The following is a 20,472-nucleotide window of genomic DNA, read 5'->3' on the forward strand; positions in this document are numbered from 1 at the left end:
ACGCTATCTGCCTCAAAAACACAGGAAACAAATATTTGAATGTATTTTTTTTTTTTTATTTGCCATGGCAACAGTATTTAATGCATAAGGGACGCCTTTACAGACTCTCATCGGCCATGTTCTTACATTATTCTGATGAAGTTTGAAGAAAATCGAGTACAAATAAATTGTTCGTTGTTCGTTCGTGTTTGTTAGTTCATTAACCATTGTTAAAAGAGACCCTATTTTAAATAGTAACCATGTTTTATGATCTACAACCATTTTTAAATATTATTTTAATGATCTATAAGCATCTGTAAAATAATTATAAACAAATATATTAAAAATAAATACATATTAACTTAGTTGATTTTTTTGGCCTTTATGTATTTGTTTCTCATTCTAATTAAGTGACCTGAGCAGTATAGTGTCATACTTATAAGATTTTTTGTTCTATCAGTGAGAGTGTATATATGTATATAAATCATATAATTTTTCCTTAAAAGATAAAAAAAAAGATTTTAATGCTCTTTAAGCACCTATACAAAATAATTATGTAAAAGTACACTCACAGTACAGTACATATCAACTGATTCTATGGATTATTGTCATTCTTATACACTGAGAATGAGATAAATAGCATTAGAGGCAAACGATTCCTTATCTTATGAGGACCTCTAGTGTTCATCCCTGGTATTACAGCTTTAATCTGACAAATTTAAATGACACTTTTAATGTTTTTGGGGCCTCTGAGCATGATAACATTTTGAAACTACACGTATATCCTAAGAATTTCTTGTTCTTTATATGTAAAAAGTTTTGATGAGTTAGAATAATGCAATTTAAAGATATATGAAAATAACTCTTCATCTTTTTTATTGTTACTTTCATAAATCACCACATCAACACTGTTCAAGATATCCCAAAGCCATTCACAATATAGGGAACATTTTCCCTATATTCTGATGATGATGATAAGAACATGTAATTCATGATGATAACAAAATGTTATTATTGCTTGCTTTACGTCCACCACTTCTGCTTAAATGTCATCGTTACCTATCTGTACAATTTGTGTGTGGATATTGCTTTGCAGGTGACTCCTGTTATAAGACATCACTTTTAAGCGCTACATAACTAAGAAAGAATCAATTAGGAAAACGGTGCCCAGTTGGCACATGCATTCACAGTAACCCTCAGTCAGTTGGATTTAAAGTTTACTGAATTGAAAGGGTTAAACTTTAAAATCAACACACAGACACATACACACAATATATAAAATTGCCAACCAGTTTCATTTGTTAACATTAACTATATTAGTTAACATGAACAATAATTAAATAGTATTTATTAATGTTAATTAATATTAAGCTAAAAAAAGTATTCATATATTGTTTAATGGTAAAATAGTATATTTTAACATTAGTTTATGTACTGTGAATTAACATGAACATGAACACAGTTCATGTGGGTGTACAGCAATACACAAAGTGCTCTATAAACGCTTCTTTCTTTCAAAATATCTTTAAAAATCAAGTTGAGTATTTTAATGGGGCGATATATATATATAACTGATCTTAAAATGGTAAATTTTTCAGATGTTTTGAACAGATAACAGCAAAGTTTGTTTTGTTGACAAAGTTTGTCTTGAAACTGTTAATTAAAATGTTATATTCAATAAATAACACTATGAAAATAAATGTCTATCAATGAAGATAAACCGCTCATGCTAAAAAGTTGTATTTTTCTTAATCTTTTGCTATGTGACTGAATAGGACAAGTTCATGGTACAGTTCAGTAAAAAATAAATAAAAAAACAACAACTGCAAAATACAAACAATGAAAGACTTAGTGACCCTTTATATTTTCTCAAAATATCAGACTCTCAAAGATCAAACATATTTATGTAACATCAATGTGCATTTTTTCCTCAAAGATGGTCTTTAGCAAGACAGCATGTTCTACTCTCTCTCCCTCTCTCCCTTTCACCCCTCCCCCTTCAGTCTCTCTTCAGTCACTTAATGGTGACTGAACACAGACACTCAAGGCAGAGTGACAGCAGGCTTCTGATTTCTTTTTTTAATTTTCTTTAATTCGTAGAAGCTTGAATTAAATTGATATTTACAGCACTTGCTCAGAATGATAAGATCTCTGTGTGAAAAAAGTTTTAAATAGTTAAGATGCTGCACTTTAAAGATATAGAAAATGACGGTTATACATCTTTAAAAAATCACCACGTCAACACCGTTCAAGATATCCCAAAACCGCTTGCAATTTAACATCTTCAGAATCTTCTCTCCATGTTAAAAAAGTTTGGTGTGAACAGCTTGTTCTTCTTAGGAGGAGTATAAATTTGTTTACAGCCTGATTTTTCCAAAAATCCACATTCAAATCAAAATAGCCGGCTTCCTGTTGGTGTTAGCTAATTAGTTTAATTTAGAAAGTTGTCCAGATTGATGAGAACAATATATGTACAGAGTTTGGTGACTGTAGGAAAAACTAACCCCCCAACTTTTGTCAAAAGATGGCGCTATAGAGTGCCTGCTCCACGCCCATTTATGATCTTTTGCCAGTGTCTAACTATCATTAATATTGATGTGTGTGTTGAGTTTCATGAAATTCTAAGCATGTTATCTGCCTCGAAAAGACAGGAATCTAATTTTAAAGTTTGAGACGTTGCCATGGCAACAGCATTTGATTTATCATCGACCCCTTTACATATTCTTATCGGCCGTGTTTTGACATGATTTTAATGAAGTTTAAAGAAAATCAAGTAAAATTAAGAGGCTGATTTCAAAGCATTTTGAAAATGACACGCTTCCTGCTGCCAGTTGGTGGCGCTATAACTTTGACTCATAATAGTCACCTTTGTGGAATCGGCATCATACAACGAACAATCTGGTGAAGTTTCATCAGAATCAGGCAATGTGTGCAACAGTTATTAGACACTTCCTGTTTCTCATTTCTCGCCATAACTTTGTCGCCTTGCCACGGCCAAACCGTTCGAGATATCAAAAATCCCCTCGCAATTTAGCGTCCCCAATGTCTTGAGATCATGCTGACCGAGTTTGGTGACAATCGTATGGAAATCCTGGGAGGAGTACGTTAAATTCCAGAGCATGCGCTTTTTATACAGCCCTAAATATCTCACTTCCTGTTGCATTGAGAAAATGACATAGAGTACAAAAGTTGTTCAGCTCAATGAGTTCTATATGTGTACCGAGTTTCATATGTGTACGTTCAAGTATGTGTGCTATATGGCCCTCAAAATTCCAGGGGGCGCTGTAGAGTCCCCTTGCCACGCCCCGGTACCAGCCTCTGTGGCGTCCTGATGGCCGCAGATTCCGACATGTGTGCAAATTTTCAAGAGTTTTTGAGAATGTTAAGACCCCCTTAAGTGCCCGGAAGGTTAACAAAAAAAAAAAAAAAAAAAAAAAAAAATTAAAGCTGCAAGCAGCGTTGACCGGGCCCTCGCCGTCTGGCAGTCGCCATCCCGATAGCATCAGGAAAACGGTGCCCAGTTGGCACATGCATTCACAATAACCCTTTGGACTAACCCTAACTGTCTCTCCTCCTGTCTGACTCTTTCTCTTACCACCCATCCCACCTCCTTACACTCAGCCACTTACCACACAAACACACACATAGAGTGCAGAGCAGAGTGAGATCAGATTTGTTTTTTAATTTTCTTTCATTCGTGGAGTTTTGTATAATTATGAAATGAACTGTGTTTAATCAGAATGAATAGTTATTTGTATGAAAAAAGTTTCAAAGAGTTAGGATGCTGCACTTTAAATATATAATAAATCATTGAAAATTGAAAATGGAAAATAAAATTCTAGGCACGCTATCTGCCTCAAAAACACAGGAAACAAATATTTGAATGTATTTTGTATTTTTATTTATTTGCCATGGCAACAGCATTTGATGCATCAGGGACGCCTTTACAGACTCTCATCGGCCGTGTTTTTACATCATTCTGATGAAGTTTGAAGAAAATCGAGTACAAATATATTGTTCGTTGTTCGTTCGTGTGTTAGTTCATTAACCAATGTTAACAAAAGAGACCCTATTTTAAAAAGTTACCATGTTTTATGATCTACATCCATTTTTAAATATTATTTTAATGATCTATAAGCATCTGTGAAATAATTATAAACAAATATATTAAAAATAAATACATATTAACTTAGTTGATGTATTTGTTTCTCATTCTAATTAAGTGAACTGAGCAGTATAGTGTCATACTTATAAGATTTTTTATTCTATCAGTGAGATTGTATATATGTATATAAATCATATAATTTTTCCTTAAAAGATTAAAAAAAGATTTTAATGCTCTTTAAGCACCTATACAAAATAATTATGTAAAAGTACACTGACAGTACAGTCTATATCAACTGATTCTATGGATTATTTTCATTCTTATACACTGAGAATGAGCTAAATAGCATTAGAGGTCAAACGATTCCTTATCTTATGAGGACCTCTAGTGTTCATCCCTGGTATTAGAGCTTTAATCTGACAAATTTATGTGACACTTTTAATGTTTTTGGGGCCTCTGAGCATGATAACATTTTGAAACTACACGTATTTCCTAAGAATTTCTTGTTCTTTATATGTAAAAAGTTTTGATGAGTTAGAATAATGCAATTTAAAGATATATGAAAATAACTCTTCATCTTTTTTATTGTTACTTTCATAAATCACCACATCAACACCGTTCAAGATGTCCCAAAGCCGTTCACAATTTAACATCTTCAGTATCTTGGCATCATGTTGACAAAGTTTGGTGTGAACTGTCTGATTCTGCTATGAGTGATATGAATTTATTCACAGCTATATTTAAAAACACAGGAAACAAATGTTAAAGTTTGACACGTTGCCATGGCAACAGCGTTTGATGTATCAAGGACCCCTTCACAGATTCTCATCGGCCGTGTTTTGATATTATTCTGATGATGTTTGAAGCAAATTGAGTAAAATTAAGAGGTTGATTTAAAAGTGTTTTGCAAGCAACACACTTCCTGCTGCCAGTTGGTGGCGCTATAACTTTGACTCATAATAGTCACATCTCTGTGATCGGTATCATACGACGAACAAACTGCTAAAGTTTGGTCAAAATCAGATAAAGTGTGTCAAAATTATTAGACATTTCCTGTTTCTCATTTCTCGCCATAATTTGTCGCCCTGCCACGGCCAAACCGTTCGAGATACCAAAAATCCCCTGGCAATTTTGTGTCCCCAATATCTGTAGATCATGCTGACCGAGTTTGGTGGCCATCGGTGGAAAGGTCTAGGAGGAGTATTTCAAATTCCACAGCTTGATTTTTCCAAAAATTCATATTTAAATAAAAATAGCTGACTTCCTGTTGGTCGTAGCTAATGGGTGTAAATTAGAAAGTTGTCCGGCTTGATGAGTCCAATATATGTACAGAGTTTGGTGACTGTAGGACAAAGTAACCCCCCAACTTTTGTCAAAAGGTGGCGCTATGGAGCGCCTGCTCCACGCCCATTTATGGGCTTTTATCAGTGTTTAATTGTCATTAATACAGATGTGTGTGTTGAGTTTCATGAAATTCTAAGCATTTTAAGTGGCTCAAAAACACAAAAAACTAAAGTTAAAGTTTGACACGTTGCCATGGCAACATGATAAAAGTTATGGATAACGCCCTTCACAGATTCTTATCGGTCATGTTTTGACATTATTGTGATGAAGTTTGAAGCAAATTGAGTAAAATTAAGAGGCTGAGTTTAAAGCGTTTCAAAAAAGTCACGCTTTCTGCTGCCAGTTGGTGGCGCTATAACTTTTACTCATAATAGTCACATCTCTGTGATCGGCATCAGACGACGAACAAACTGCTGAAGTTTGGTCAAAATCAGACAAAGTATGTCAAAGTTATTAGGCACTTCCTGTTTCTCATTTCTCGCCATAAATTTGTTGCCCCGTCACGGTCAAACCGTTCGAGATATCAAAAATCCCCTGGCAATTTTGCATCCCCAATGTCTTGAGATCATGCTGACCGAGTTTGGTGGCCATCGGTGGAAAGGCCTAGTAGGAGTATTTCAAATTCCATTGCATGCACTTTTTAGACATCCCTGAATAGCCGACTTCCTGTTTGGCGAAGCACGGACTATGAGTGTGAAATTTGTTCGGCCCGATGAGGTCTATATGTGTATGAATTTTGGTGACTGTAGGTCAACCGTTGTGCGCTCCAGAGCCCTTCAAAAGTCGCAATTTTCAACGCTGTGCCACGCCCCCCCCAGGTGACCCCCCCATGTCAAAGTCTGTCCGGCCCTGATGGCCGCAGGTTCCAATGTGTGTGCAAAGTTTCAAGAGTTTTCGTGTATGTTAAGGTCCCCGAAATCCCCCAAAACATTGAAAAAAAAAAAAAAATAATAATAATAATAATAATCCTTAGAAAAACAATAGGGCCTTCGCCCTTTTGGGCTCGGGCCCTAATAAGAATCCTTAGAAGAACAATAGGGCCTTCGCCCTTTTGGGCTCGGGCCCTAATAAACGGAGCAGATCCAAGAGGGTCCTCGCACCATCAGTGCTCGGGCCCTAATAATATAATATATGATATCACACTCGTTGCAGTGCGATATGCCTGATTATCGGCAAGGCTGTAGGTAATCACAGTGTGCCAATATAAAACCATATCTCACGGCTACTCGTGTGATATTGCGTTTATACAACAGTTCGACAACACGAGTGTGTAAATACATAAGAAACAACAACGGAGTGTCTTTAAAATCCCTCTTTTGTGCAGAACTACTTCCTTTCGCCATGGATTCAAATCTCAGTCTGACAGTTTAACAGCTGAGCCTAAGCCTCTGTTACTAAATTGAAAACGCCACTTTAGAACTCGTAATGAAGGAACGTTAAGTTGCTTCATTAATAGCTTATTTGTACTGTATTAAAAGCAGTGTAGACGTGAGATATGGCTATATATCGGCACAGCTGTGATTCAGCCGTAGGCTTGAGGCCACATATTTTTACTAGGGATGCACCGATATGAATCGGCCGATCATTCTTGCGCGTTTTGTCAGTAAAGCCGGTTCTGTAATCAGCGGTAAATGCCATCAGGTGCGTGATTTCACGTTGAGCCGTATATACTACACACAGCCGTTGTTTACCGACGAGCTGCGCAAATCAATGTTCATTATCAGTGTGAATGTGCGCAGCTCCTCAGTGAACAACGGCTGTGTGTAGTATATACGGCTCAACGTGAAATCACGCACCTGATGGCATTTACCGCTGATTACAGAACCGGCTTTACTGACAAAACGCGCAAGTTATCGACCGATACATATCGGTGCATCCCTAATTTTTACAATACAACATTTGTTTGAAATTCCGCTGAGAAAAGCGATATATTTGTCATACTATGCTTTCATTTGTTAACTGTTATTTTCAATGGCAGTGCTGTGTCTTACGAGGTGTTGTTGAAAATAAAAATAACATTTCAGTCTCTTTCAATATAGAAGTTTTTACTGCTAAAAACAGTCTCTTGTCGCCATCAAATGGCGGAACAATGTAACTAAAATCACCATTGGGAACAAATGCAACGTTTCCCAATACTAAACACTATTACTAAATACCACTATTATTTATATAAAATATTATTCATTGAATAATAATTTTTAATAAACAACAACAACAACCATCATAAAAGTTGCTAGGAAATTCACTCAAACGTACAAAGTTAGCACTTTGATATACAGCATTGACGTAACAAATATAACGTGAGATTTTGCCCTTAGCCAAAATTGTTTGTTATGGAACAAATAATAGATTTATGAGACCAAAAACTGCCCGATAGATTTACCCAAATTAATTATCTTATGTTTAACCACTATAAAGACATCAGAGCCAGCAGCAAATTCCAGAAGATCTGGCCAAGGTGAGGCTGCTCTCTGCGGGTTCATGAGTGCTGAACGACTGCTGATGGCCTGGAGCTCACATCTCCGAAAAATGACGAAGCAAATTTTCAAATAGACGTTATCTGTATTGTATCTGTACTGCATAACTGAAGTCAAAACAGTATACTCGCCTAAAAAAAAAATCTTAAAACCACATTGTGTGAGACAATAACTTTACAACTCGCTGTGAGAAATACTTCAAGTGGAGTGATACAAACAGCAAAACTGAGTTTGGATATTACTAGAACATCACACTCCTCTCAGCCAATCAGATTCAAGGACCAGAAAGAACTGTTGCATATAATATAATATATAATAATAGAAAAAAACATCCACATTGCTGCTCAAGGACCATCGCTTCCATGCTAGCTGCCATTCTGTCACTCATTCCTATTTCTATGAAAGTTTTCCCATTGAAGACATTCAAATGCACCTAAGACTACTGTATACTGAAAAACTCTCTCTCTCTCTTATCTTTGATAGATGAAGATGGATCCTGGCAGACCAGACAAGGCCTGTACCTGAATATCAGCATCATGGCTATTCCCTGTCTGTGCTCCATGGCCCCTAGGGGTCTGGCCCCAAACACCAGGTCAGAAATTCCTGCACACCATCTCAATTCCCTCATGGGAAAACTTTTTAGCAGACAACATAACTTCCTAGACGCTCTTCTTTTAATATCAACATGTTTTACTTTTATATGATGAATGAGCAAGGTCTCAAATTTAAGGCTAAATATTGGCACAACTTGATTTTATACATAAAGTTTAAGGTCAGAAAGGCTTTGTTTTTGGAAGAAGTTTCTTATACACACAGAGGCTGCATTTATTTAAATAAAAATACAGTAAAACAGTCAAACAATTATTGCAATTTTAAAGGAATGTTTTCTATATGAATATATTTTAAAGTGCAATTTATTGCATTATGCAAAGCTGAATTTTCAGAATCATTACTCCAGTCTTTTGTGTCACATGATCCTTCAGAAATCAGTCTAATATGCTGATTTGCTGCTCAGAAAATCGTATTATTATTGTTAAAAACAGTTATTTTGCTTTATACACTTTTTATTCAGGATTTTTTGATGAATAGAATGTTTCAGTAGATATTTTTTGATACATACATTTTGATCAGGTCATCTTTGCTAAACAAAAGTATTACTGTCTTAAAACAAAAATCTTACTGACCTCAAACCATTTGAATGGTAGTGCATACTGGAAAATGATCTGCTCTTAAAATTGGCCAGTAGAGGAGGAAATCTGTCTGCTTTTTGTTCAAAAATGAAAGAAGACTACAATATAGTAGATTGATCATGCACCATATGACCATTAATGCACACTATGATAGTAAATAGGATCATTTTATATTTTGTGTTGACCAGAACAAGCTGGATATGGCATCTACACAATTAAATGTATCATCTACATCTACTTACATGCCTCTGAAAGAAATGCAGTGGCCTGCACATACAGTATATTTCATTAATAACTTAAAATATCCCTGTGAAAAAGAAAAGTAACAATTAGTGATGTAATCGCCTATCACTTCTTATGGCACATTTACACAAACTCAAGCTGTTAATAGTCCATCAACAGGTTTTTAAATCTTGCTTATTAGCAAAAGAATCTGATTTACACTTTTATTTGCCATAATAAAATCATTAGGAAACTCTCGAACATTGCAACTCAACAAAACAGATTTGTCCCACTATGTGCCCGAAAGCTTTGTTAAATGTCAATTTAATGTCTATTTACATTCCATGATCGGCTAAACCTGTCACCTATTCCTGTCCTGGAACCTCATAGTGTATAAATTAAGCACTGCCCTCAATCCTTCAGACTGTACGCCTTAAAAACAAGTAAGACGGTCTCAGTAGTTAATGTCAGTTTAGACCATAAAACCTTGAGACCAGGTTAGTGTGTCAGCAACACGCAAGGCCATCTGAGTCTCCTGACTGTTTTCTGGCTCGTGTGGTGGGCGTTTGGTGCGTGAAGCCGGCTAGAGTAGGCTAGCATAATCCTGAAGATTGGAATCAGTGGTTGGATCAGACACGTAAGGTCAAAGCCACCTAACTGGACTAATCAGCACATAATTACTCTGATTAAAGGGAGTGGCAGGGTAGACTTAAGGATCGAGCATCTGTCCACGAGTGCTCAACAACCCCCTCTCCTTCCCGTCCTTACAGAGCGACACAAGTTAAGCTCAGCTTCTCGTAAGCAGCATCTTTAGTGGGGGACAGAGTCAATGCGGTCACGGAGTTCGCACTGCGAGAAATCATTTGAAGAATATAATATTTTAAGACTTGTTTACCAAGAATATATCTTGAATTAAGTTTACACTGACCTCATTGGCATTTTTTTTTCTTCTTTTCTAAATTTATTGATGCTTATGCTGAAAACTGAAAAAAAAAAAAAAAAAAAAACGTAATTTTTTGAAGTCTTCATATTTGACCAACTTTTACATCTCAAGCAAATGAGACAAAAATATTGATCACTGTGCTGTTATTACTGTCAATAAATGTGTGAACATAATTTCATTATGTCATAAAATATTTTCATCAAAAAAAACCTCCATAAGTCATAACTCTGATTGTAAACTCAAAATTGTATCATTTTTCACTTCGGTGTCTAAAATATCTTCCATATAGCTATAGATAACTAATAATGGATCTAGAACCAGTTTACACTACCAGTCAAAAGTTTTTGAATAGCACTCAAAGTTCGAACGATTTTTGAAATATTTTTACTATTTAAAATAATGTTAAAATAATGTTTTCTATTTTAATATATTTCAAAATGTAATTTATTCCTGTGATTTCAACGCTGAATTTTTAGCATAATTTCTCTAGTCACACAATCCTTCAGAAATCATTGTAATATTTTGATTTGCTGCTCAAAAAGACATGTATTATTATTATTTTGTTGAAAACAGCAGAGTAGAATTGTTTCAGGTTTTTTTGATGAATAAAAAGTTCAGAGGAGCACCATTTATCTGAAATAGAAATCTTTTGTAACATTATAAATGTCTTTATTATCACTTTTGATCAATTTAAAGCATCCTGGGTAAATAAAAGTATTAATTTTTATAATTTCTTTCACAAAGTAATAATAATAAAAATAATAAATCAATCAATTAATTAATTAATTATACTGACTTCAAGTTTTAAAATGATATAGTGTTACAAAAGCTTTTTATTTCAGATAAATGCTCAGCTTTGGATCTTTCTATTCATCAAAGAATGCTGAAAAAATCTACTTAACTGTTTAAAATATTAATAATAAGAATAATAAAAATGTTTCTTGAACAGCAAATCAGCACATTAGAATGATTTCTGAAGGATCATGTGACACTTAAGACTGGAGTAATGATGCTATAAATTTAGCTTTAATCACAGGAATAAATGACATTTTAAAATATATTCAAATAGAAAGCAGTTATTTTAAATAGCAAAAATATTTCACAATATCACAGCTTTTTCTGTATTTTAGATCAAATAAATACAAGCTTGGTAAGAGTTCTTTAAAAAACCCATTAAAAAAATCTTACAGTTCAAAAACTTTTGACAGGTAGTGTATATGATTTGCTTAAATCAGAAAAAAATACAGAAATCAATAAAAATAAATAAATAAATAAATAACTATAAAACTTGGACTTATCAAGCTTCCAAATTTTAAAATGAAAACAAGATTTTTTTTTAAACTAAATTCTGGAAAATTTTTTTTACTTCTTTAAAAAATAAATAAATAAATCCTGACTTTTAAAAGAGCCATGTAGCTAAAGATGACTGGTCAAACCAGTTGGATTAACTGAAATCAGTAATTTCCATTTTTTACAAAACTACTTTTAATACAACTTTACATATATAATATTATAGATTCTACCTGGACCTGTTTATACCTTGAAGCTCCCATTTACATTTTCCACTGACGTTTAGATATAGAACAGTCCAAGTGTGAGCTACATCTATTTATAGACCTGCGGTAAAATACAAGAGAAACTAATTTTATTAAGTAAACATTCTCATTTCCATATGAAAACAGTGTGGGCTTATTATAATGTTGAACTGGCTTTCCGTTCACAATGCTTGCCACAGACTCTCCATACAAGAGTTTTATTAACACACGTACCACCTAAGCCCAATATACATGGATAACCTTTTCTGTCTACTACAGGCTGAACAATGGCAGTATGGCTCTGATAGCTGTTGGAAACACCTCCAGGTCAGAGTTCATCAAGCACTTGAAGAGATACAGCAGCACAAACAACCAGGTGAGCTCACCTGCCTACTGAAGGAACTTATTGAACTCGCATCAGCCAGACACACAGGAAATCCAGCCCACGCAAATGGAGTTAACAACCTCCCCGGCTTAAGCAGAATTAGCATACTGTCAAGTCAAATTAGTCGCTGATTGTCAGCTTCCCACAAAACACTTTTCAGCCTAATACAGATTAGCCCATTTCAGAGCCCGTCTCTTCTTTTTTCTTAAGCAATCCAATCTAGAGCTGTTTGTTAACCCACATTCTATAAATAATCTTTGTAGGTTGCCGTGTTGACCTACTGCTCTTCACTCTCGTGTGAGATGACATTGTGCTTTAGAGCAAAAGCGGTGTCAATTTCAGGGTTTCTGTGCTGTACTATTAGGCCCATTATTGCCCATTTTAAAAGAGCTTGTGGGTGTTCACCTCATTTACATGTAGAATACATGCTAGCAATAGAAAACAATACATTGTATGGGTCAAAATGATTTTCTTTTATGCCAAAAATCCTTAGGATATTAAGTAAAGATCATGTTCCATGAAGATATTTTTTGAATTTCTTACCATAAATATATCAAAACTTAATTTTTGATTAGTAATATGCATTGCTAAGAACTTAATTTGGACAACTCAAAACTCGATTTCCCTCAGATTGTAGATTTTCAAATAGTTGCATGTCGAACAAATATTTTCCTATCCTAACAAACCATACATCAATGGAAAGTTTTTTTTTTCAGCTTTCAAGTTTAAAAAAATGACCTTTATGACTGGTTTTGTGGTCCAAGGTTACACACATATATATGTACATTACCGTTCAAAAGTTTGGGGTCAGTAAGACTTGTAATAGTCTTTAAAGTAGTCTCTTATGCTCATCAAGGCTGCATTTATTTGATTAAAAATACAGAAAAAAACCGTAATATTGCAAAATGTTTTTACAATATAAAATAATGTTTTTTATTTTAACATACTTTAAAATAGAATTTATTCCTGTGATGAAAAGCTGAATTTTTATCAGCTGTTACTCCAGTCTTAAGTGTCACATGATCCTTCAAAAAATCATTCTAATATGCTGATTTATTATTAGAATGATCAGTGTTGGATAATATCAACAGTTGTGCTGCCAAATATTTTTTGGAACCTGTGATATTTTTTTAAGGATTCTTTCATGAATAACAAGTTTAAAAAGTACAGTGTTTATTCAAAATAAAAAAAATTTATAACAATGTAAATTATTTATTATTAACTTTTAATAAACTTTTAATTATTAACTTAATACATCCTTGGTGAATAAAAGTAAATAAAATAAAAGTATTAATTTCTTAAAAAAAAAAAAAGATACAATAAAAATGTACTGACCCCAAACTTTTGAACGGTAGTGTATATATACATATATATATATATGTGTGTGTGTGTGTGTGTGTGTGTGTGTGTGTGTGTGTGTGTGTGTGTGTGTGTGTGTGTGTGTGTGTGTGTGTGTGTGAAAAACTGAGGGGGTTTAATGTGACCTAAACATGTTTTTGGGAGATTTACAGTCAAATGAATTTGCATGTGAACTCATCACCCACTAAGACACCGAACTGGAACATTCCTGCAGTTGATGCACATTGTCTGGGTCAAGCTTTACAGGTTTACAGCTTTGAGGATTTGGGTCAGAGCCGGTATTATTCCACCAAAACACTAGGGTTAATATATATAGTTTACATTACGCAAATGTAGTTACATAAGCTCTCTGCACTGAAGAATTAGATCTATTTAAGGATTTGATGGACGTACCTGGTTAGCTGAATCAAAAGGCATATGACGTGATGCACTGAAAGTCCAGTCCTGGCCTGGTTCTGTATTCAGGTTCACTCCAGGTCACACATACAGGACTGAGGTGAGCCGATGAAGATCAGTTGTTCATCACTGCCCCCTTGTGGACCTAAAATAAACTACAGCATCAAATAAGAAGTTCACAAAGTAAACCATGCGAAACAACTGCAGGCAGAACATTGCAAAAGCACAGACAGCAAAGTTATGAAAAATATTATATATATGTATATATACACACAGTTGAGGTCAAAAGTTTACATACACCTTGTTAATTGTTTTACCAAAATAAGAGGGATCACACAAAATGCATGTTAATTTGTATTTAGTACTGACCTGAATAAGATATTTCACATAAAAGATGTTTACATATAGTCCACAAGAGAAAATAATAGCTGAATTTATAAAATGACTGTATGATTTTGAGATCCATCTTTGCACACTGAAGACAACTGAGGGACTCATACGCAACTATTACAGAAGGTTCAAACACTCACTGATGCGAAACACAATTAAGAGCCAGGGAGTGAAAACTTTTGAATCTGAAGAGCAAGGAACATTTATTATTATTATTATTATTTATTATTATTAATTTATTTTGTCTTATGGAAAACATGCAAGTATCTTCTGTAGCTTCTAAAGGGCAGTACCAAATGAAAAATATATATTTAGGCAACATAAGAAAAATGTACACGATTCTATTCAAAAGTTTAAACCCCCGGCTTTTAATGCATCATTTTTTACTTTTGAAGCATCAGTGAGTGTTTGAACCTTCTGTAATAGTTGCTATGAGTCTCTCAGTTGTCCTCAGTGTGAAAAGATGGATCTCAAAATCATACAGTCATTGTTAGAAAGGGTTCAAATACACAAAATGCTGAAAAAAAACCCTGTTTTTACAAATTATCAAATACATTTTGGTATCTTTATTTCTAATAAACAACAAGGGGCCTTACGAACAACTATCACTAAACAAAAACATCGCTATGGATCATTCAGGTAACAACACAGTATTAAGAATCAAGCATATGATCCTTCACAGGGTTTCTGCAGATATGAACAAGTGAAATTTAAGACTTTTTAAGACCTTTTTATTTTTAAATTTAAGACCTAAACCTGTAATGGAAATAGATATTATATTACATGCATATGTGATATTTAATGTGTTTAATGTAAAAAGTAAACAAAATTTCATGGCTGTCATAAATTAAATTTATTACTACGATATACAGTGAACTTTCCATATCAGCAGATACTATTCCACACAAAATATCCCCATAAAAGTACCACTAGAAATATCTGATTTAAAAAAAAAAATTCTGAAGCGATTTTTTTTTTTTTACTTTTGAAATGTATGCGTACCTTTGAAATTTATTTTATGAATTTATCAATAAATTCTAAATGGCTGTTAGCAGTGAGATTACATAATTTACACTGCAAAATTAAAAGTGAGATTAATGTTTTAAATACATTTATTGATTTATAAATATATATATTATAAATGTTATATAAGCGATTCTGTCTGAAGACGCAGAAACTTCCACAGAGGGAGAAAAAAATCTACAGTTGTTAGCAACTGGCCTTAGCCAAGCCCTATATTCAGTTTTTCCAAGCCCAGTTTCGCTAAACTTGCACTTCCTCATAGCTAAAAAGTTAAATCCATTTGACTTCTGCGGTACAATCCGAGAGAGACTCGCGCCAATAACAGAAAGCTGATTGGCTATTGCATGCTGGTCTCATTTGTAGTTTAAATTCAGCAAATTATATTTGGAATAGTGAAATAAAGAACTACAACACCACGGAAACAACAGAAAGAGAATTTAAATGAGCATTAGAGGTAGCGTTACATGGACATCGGAAAAATAAGACCTGTGTAAAATTATTTAAGACCTAGAACAGCGAATTTAAGACTTTTTAAGGCCTAAAATTTTGATTTTTAAATTTTAGACTTTTTAAGACCCCGCGGAAACCCTGCTTCAGAAATCATTCTAATATGCTGATTGTAAACTTTTATCATCCATGTTGGAAACAGTTGTGCTGCCAATTTTTTTTATATTCTTTGATGAATAAAACATTATAAAGAACAGCATTTACTCAAAAAAATAAGTATTTTATATAACAATATAAGTCTTTGCTATCACTTTTTATCAATTGAGCACATTATTAACAGTATTAATGTTTAAAAAAATAAATAAAATTACTGACGAAACACTTGAACAGTAGTGTATATTGTTACAAAGATTCCTTTTCCAAATAAATACTGTGCTTTTTAACATTTTATTCATCAATGAATCCTGAAAAAAGTATCAGTTTCCAAAAATATTAAGCAGCACAACTGTTTTTAACACTGATAATAAATCAGAATATTAGAATGGATTTCTGAAAGATCATGTGACACTGAAGACTGAAATAATGATGCTGAAAATTCAGCTTTGATCACAGGAATAAATTCAATTTAAAGTTTATTCGAATGAAAACTAATGTTTTAAATTGCAATAATATTTCACGATATTATAGTATTTTTCTGTATTTTTAATCAAATAAACACAGCCTTGATAAGCAGAAAAGACTTCTTTTAAAAACCTTTACTAATCCTAAACTTTTGAACTGCAGAATCTATATGTATATAGCCCAAAACATTAAATGAAATATTGTTCTTTATCCCTCTGCAGTTTGGATTCTCATTTATTGAGACACACACCGTAAAAGCTGTGAAGCTGCGGCCACGCTCTCTGGGAATTTGGGCCGACGACGTCTCAGAGGAAAACGAGGAGTGCGATTCAAAAACCGTGCCCATCATCTCCAACGAAGGAACATATCCCTGGAACATAGACGGAGATCTTTTGGAGGTCCCATCTGAACTCCTAATCAGGTAAAATGTCAATCATCACAGCAAATGCACAGCAGTGATGCATTAGAGACCTTGGGCCTCATTTATAAAGACTTGCGTAGAAACCATCCTTGATTTTATCTAAGATTTTTTTTTTATTTGATCGTAAGAGCGATTCAGAGAAAACGAACGTACGCACGAAATCCATGCGTACGCCAGTCATTCGGTTATAAATCACAAATGATCGTGGAATTGTGTGCAGCTGAATGTTCCGCCGTCGAAACGCCCCTGCTTAATTAATTAACATATAAAATGAGCTCATTCCTAAAGCAAAAACTCTGTGACAATGGCAAGTAAAAAGGAGCGCAAGAAATCAAATTATAGTGAGGCTGAGCTATCTGCAATACCAGGCATTACCACAAGGAAACGGTCGTACGCCAAGCTGGAATCTGACGTGGAGATAAGTACTTTTCCACGTCAAAGACGGTTTTTATAAATCTGTACTTTGACGTGGATTTGATCGTACGAACACTCTAAGATCAAATCAGTGCGTAAGAAAGTTTTATAAATGAGGCCCCTTGTATTGTAGTGATTTCAGTGTTTCTGACTCTAAACCCAACTCTTAGCCATAGTAAAATCACTGTACACAACCTTGAGTATCTTTTGCAAGTTGCAAACAAAGCAAAATCATAAAAAACAAGTATTCACGTCCCAAAAGTATTGCATTTTCCATTTCATAACACTGAATAAGTCACATCCCTATTTATTTGCAAAACAGTAGTCAAGATAACCACTGTATACTTGCACAAGTTGAACTTCAGATGACCTGTGTAAGCACAGACTGTGTTGTTTGAAGACACTGCAAATATTATATGAGCGGCACTTGATAAAAAACAATTCAATTCGTCTTTTTAGAGCTGCAGAACGAGTGACAGAAGAATAAACAGAACAGTGTTAGCTTCTAAGAAAAAGGGAGGGACGTGTGCGCATATCAGATAAATCCTTGTAATGTTTAAATGTCCTGACAGCCCTGTTTATTTTCCAGAGTTCACCCGCAGCTCCTCACACTCTTTGGAGCAGACATGGAGGAGGCGGAGGAGGCGCCGGTTAAATGCAGCTGTATCTGAACACACACACACACACACACACACACACACACACACACACACACACACACACACACACACACACACACACACACACACACACACACACAACTACATTAAAAAGAGACTGTGCTAGATAGTCGAACAAGAACAAACTGCACAGAGCAAAGCTTTAACATGTATATAGAACACTTTATGATGTAGCAAAAAAAGGACACATAAGACATTCCAGTGCATAAAAATTTAAATTAAACCAAAGTCTTTTTTTTTTTAATTGTATAATTTTTTAAAGACAGGAAATACAATGGAAACATTAAATTAATAAAAATACTGATTTAAAAAAGCAGTGTGCTTTTTGTACACCATTCCCTGAACAGTAGAGACTTTTCTTTTCTTTTTTTGGACTTTGTATCTTTTATATAAAAAAGTACTGACAAGTGAACCTGAATACAGAACGAGGCCAGGACTGGACTTTCAGTGCATCAGGTCATATGCCTTTTGATTCAGATAACCAGGTACGTCCATCACATCCATCTGATGTGATTTCCCAAATATAAACATTGTATCCCACATTTTTAGCTTTTTTTTATTCATACACCACACACTATAAACAGGCCCAGGCCAAAGCAGCTCATTTTTATATATTTTATGCATTGTTTTTGGGAAAACGGATTTGTAAAATAAATGATAAAAGTTTTGTAATCTAGAATATATAAAAAAAGAATAATGATAATAATAATACTAATAATATTTTCAATTTAGTTCATAATATTGTTGTTTGAATATTAAACATTGTATTCATAAAATGTCAGCACCAAAAACCATTTTTCATTTTACATATTTGACAATAATTTGATAATCAGCTTTGGAAATGTACTTTAAAATGTACTTGAAAATACAAAAAAATAATTTCTCTGTAATTTTATAGAATTTTTTTTGTTTGTATTTTAGTGCACACTTAATATGGAAGTCCATTTCTGCCACTGAATAAAAAAAAGAAAAAAATACTTTTTTTCCCCTCACAAATGTGAGTTTTTATCTCACAATTCACACTTTTTTCCTCACAATTGCAAGTTTATATCTTAATTGCAACTTTTTTTTCAGGCAATTCCGACTTTTTTTCTCATAATTGCATGATGTAAATTCACAATTGCAGGAAATAAAGAGATACAAATTGGCAATTATAACTTTATCCCTTGCAAATATAAGTTTGTATCTCACAATTCAGACTTTTTTCTCAGAACTGCCTGATTTAAATTCACAATTGCAGGAAATAAAGTCAGAATTGTGAGATACAAACTGGCAATTCTAACTTTTTTCCTCGCAAATAAGAGTTTATATCTCACAATTCTGACTTATAACACAATTGTGAGTTATTAAATTCACAATTGCGAGATATAAACTCGAAATTCTGAGAAAAAAAAAAAGACAGATTTGTGAGTTTATATCTCGCAATTCTGACTTTATTTCTCAGAATTGCAAGTTTATATCACAATTCCGAATTTCTTTAAGCAATTCTGACTTTTTTTCAGAATTGGATGATATAAAATCACAATTGCAGGAAATAAAGTCAGAATTGCAACATGCAAACTGGCAATTCAGACTTTTTTTCTCACAATTGCGAGTTTATATCACAGAAAAAAGTCCAAATTGTGTAACAAACTCACAATTGTGAGAAATAAAGTCAGAATTGCCAGATAAAAACGCCCAATTCTGACTTTTTTCCTCGAAAATGCAAGTTTGTATCTCACAATTCTGACTTTTTTCTCAGAATTGTGAGAGAATGAGATTATAAAGTCCAATTTTGAGGGGAGAAAACTATGTTCTCAGAATTTCAAATTTGTATCTCACAAATCTGACTTATAACACAAGCAAGGACTTGTGAGTTATTAAAATTCTGTTTTCAGAATTACAAGCTTATTTCCTAGAATTGCAAGTTTATATCACAATTCCGAATTTCTTTATGCAATTCAGAATTGCATGATATAAAATCACAATTGCAGGAAATAAAGTCAAAATTGCGACATGCAAACTAGCAATTCTAACTTTATTCCTCACAAATGAGAGTTTGTATCTCACGATTCTGACTTTTTTCTTGCAATTGCGAGTTTATCACAGGAAAAAAGTGCAAATTGTAAGAAATAAAAGTCAGAATTGCAAGATATAAACGGCCAATTCTGACTTTTTTCCTCGAAAATGCGAGTTTATATCTCACAATTCTGACTTTTTAATGCAATTCTACCTTTTTTCTCAGAATTGTGAGATAATGAGATTATAAAGTTATACAGGGGAAAAAAGACTGCTATGTTCTCAGAATGGTGAATTTATATCTCACAATTCTGACTTATATCACAAGCAAGCAATTATAGTCACAATTGAGAGATATAAACTTGCAATTCTGAGATTCTTCATTTGCATTTGTGTTATAAAGTCAGAACTGAGATATAAACTCGCAATTTTGAGTTTCTCAATTCTGACTTTATAACTCACATGCGAGACGTAAACTCACCAATGCAAGTAAAAAAGTCAGAATTGTGAGTTTAATATATATATATATATATATATATATAT

The 20,472-nt window shown here is 33.8% G+C and overlaps 1 protein-coding gene across 1 annotated transcript in view; it reads left to right on the forward strand.

The window, feature by feature from the left end:
• LOC141340602 (ceramide kinase-like protein) overlaps positions 1 to 20,421 on the forward strand; it is a 37,881-nt gene extending 17,460 nt beyond the window's left edge. Inside the window, exons 5-8 of the mRNA XM_073845636.1 lie at positions 8,389 to 8,497; positions 12,075 to 12,171; positions 16,638 to 16,837; positions 17,841 to 20,421. Of these exons, the coding sequence (XP_073701737.1) occupies positions 8,389 to 8,497; positions 12,075 to 12,171; positions 16,638 to 16,837; positions 17,841 to 17,922 (488 nt within the window). The 3' untranslated portion in view covers positions 17,923 to 20,421. The remainder of the gene's footprint in view (positions 1 to 8,388; positions 8,498 to 12,074; positions 12,172 to 16,637; positions 16,838 to 17,840) is intronic.
• The last annotated feature ends 51 nt before the right edge of the window (positions 20,422 to 20,472 follow it).

The sequence above is a fragment of the Garra rufa genome, chromosome 8 (assembly GCF_049309525.1).
Source record: "Garra rufa chromosome 8, GarRuf1.0, whole genome shotgun sequence".
NCBI classification, from domain to species: domain Eukaryota; kingdom Metazoa; phylum Chordata; class Actinopteri; order Cypriniformes; family Cyprinidae; genus Garra; species Garra rufa.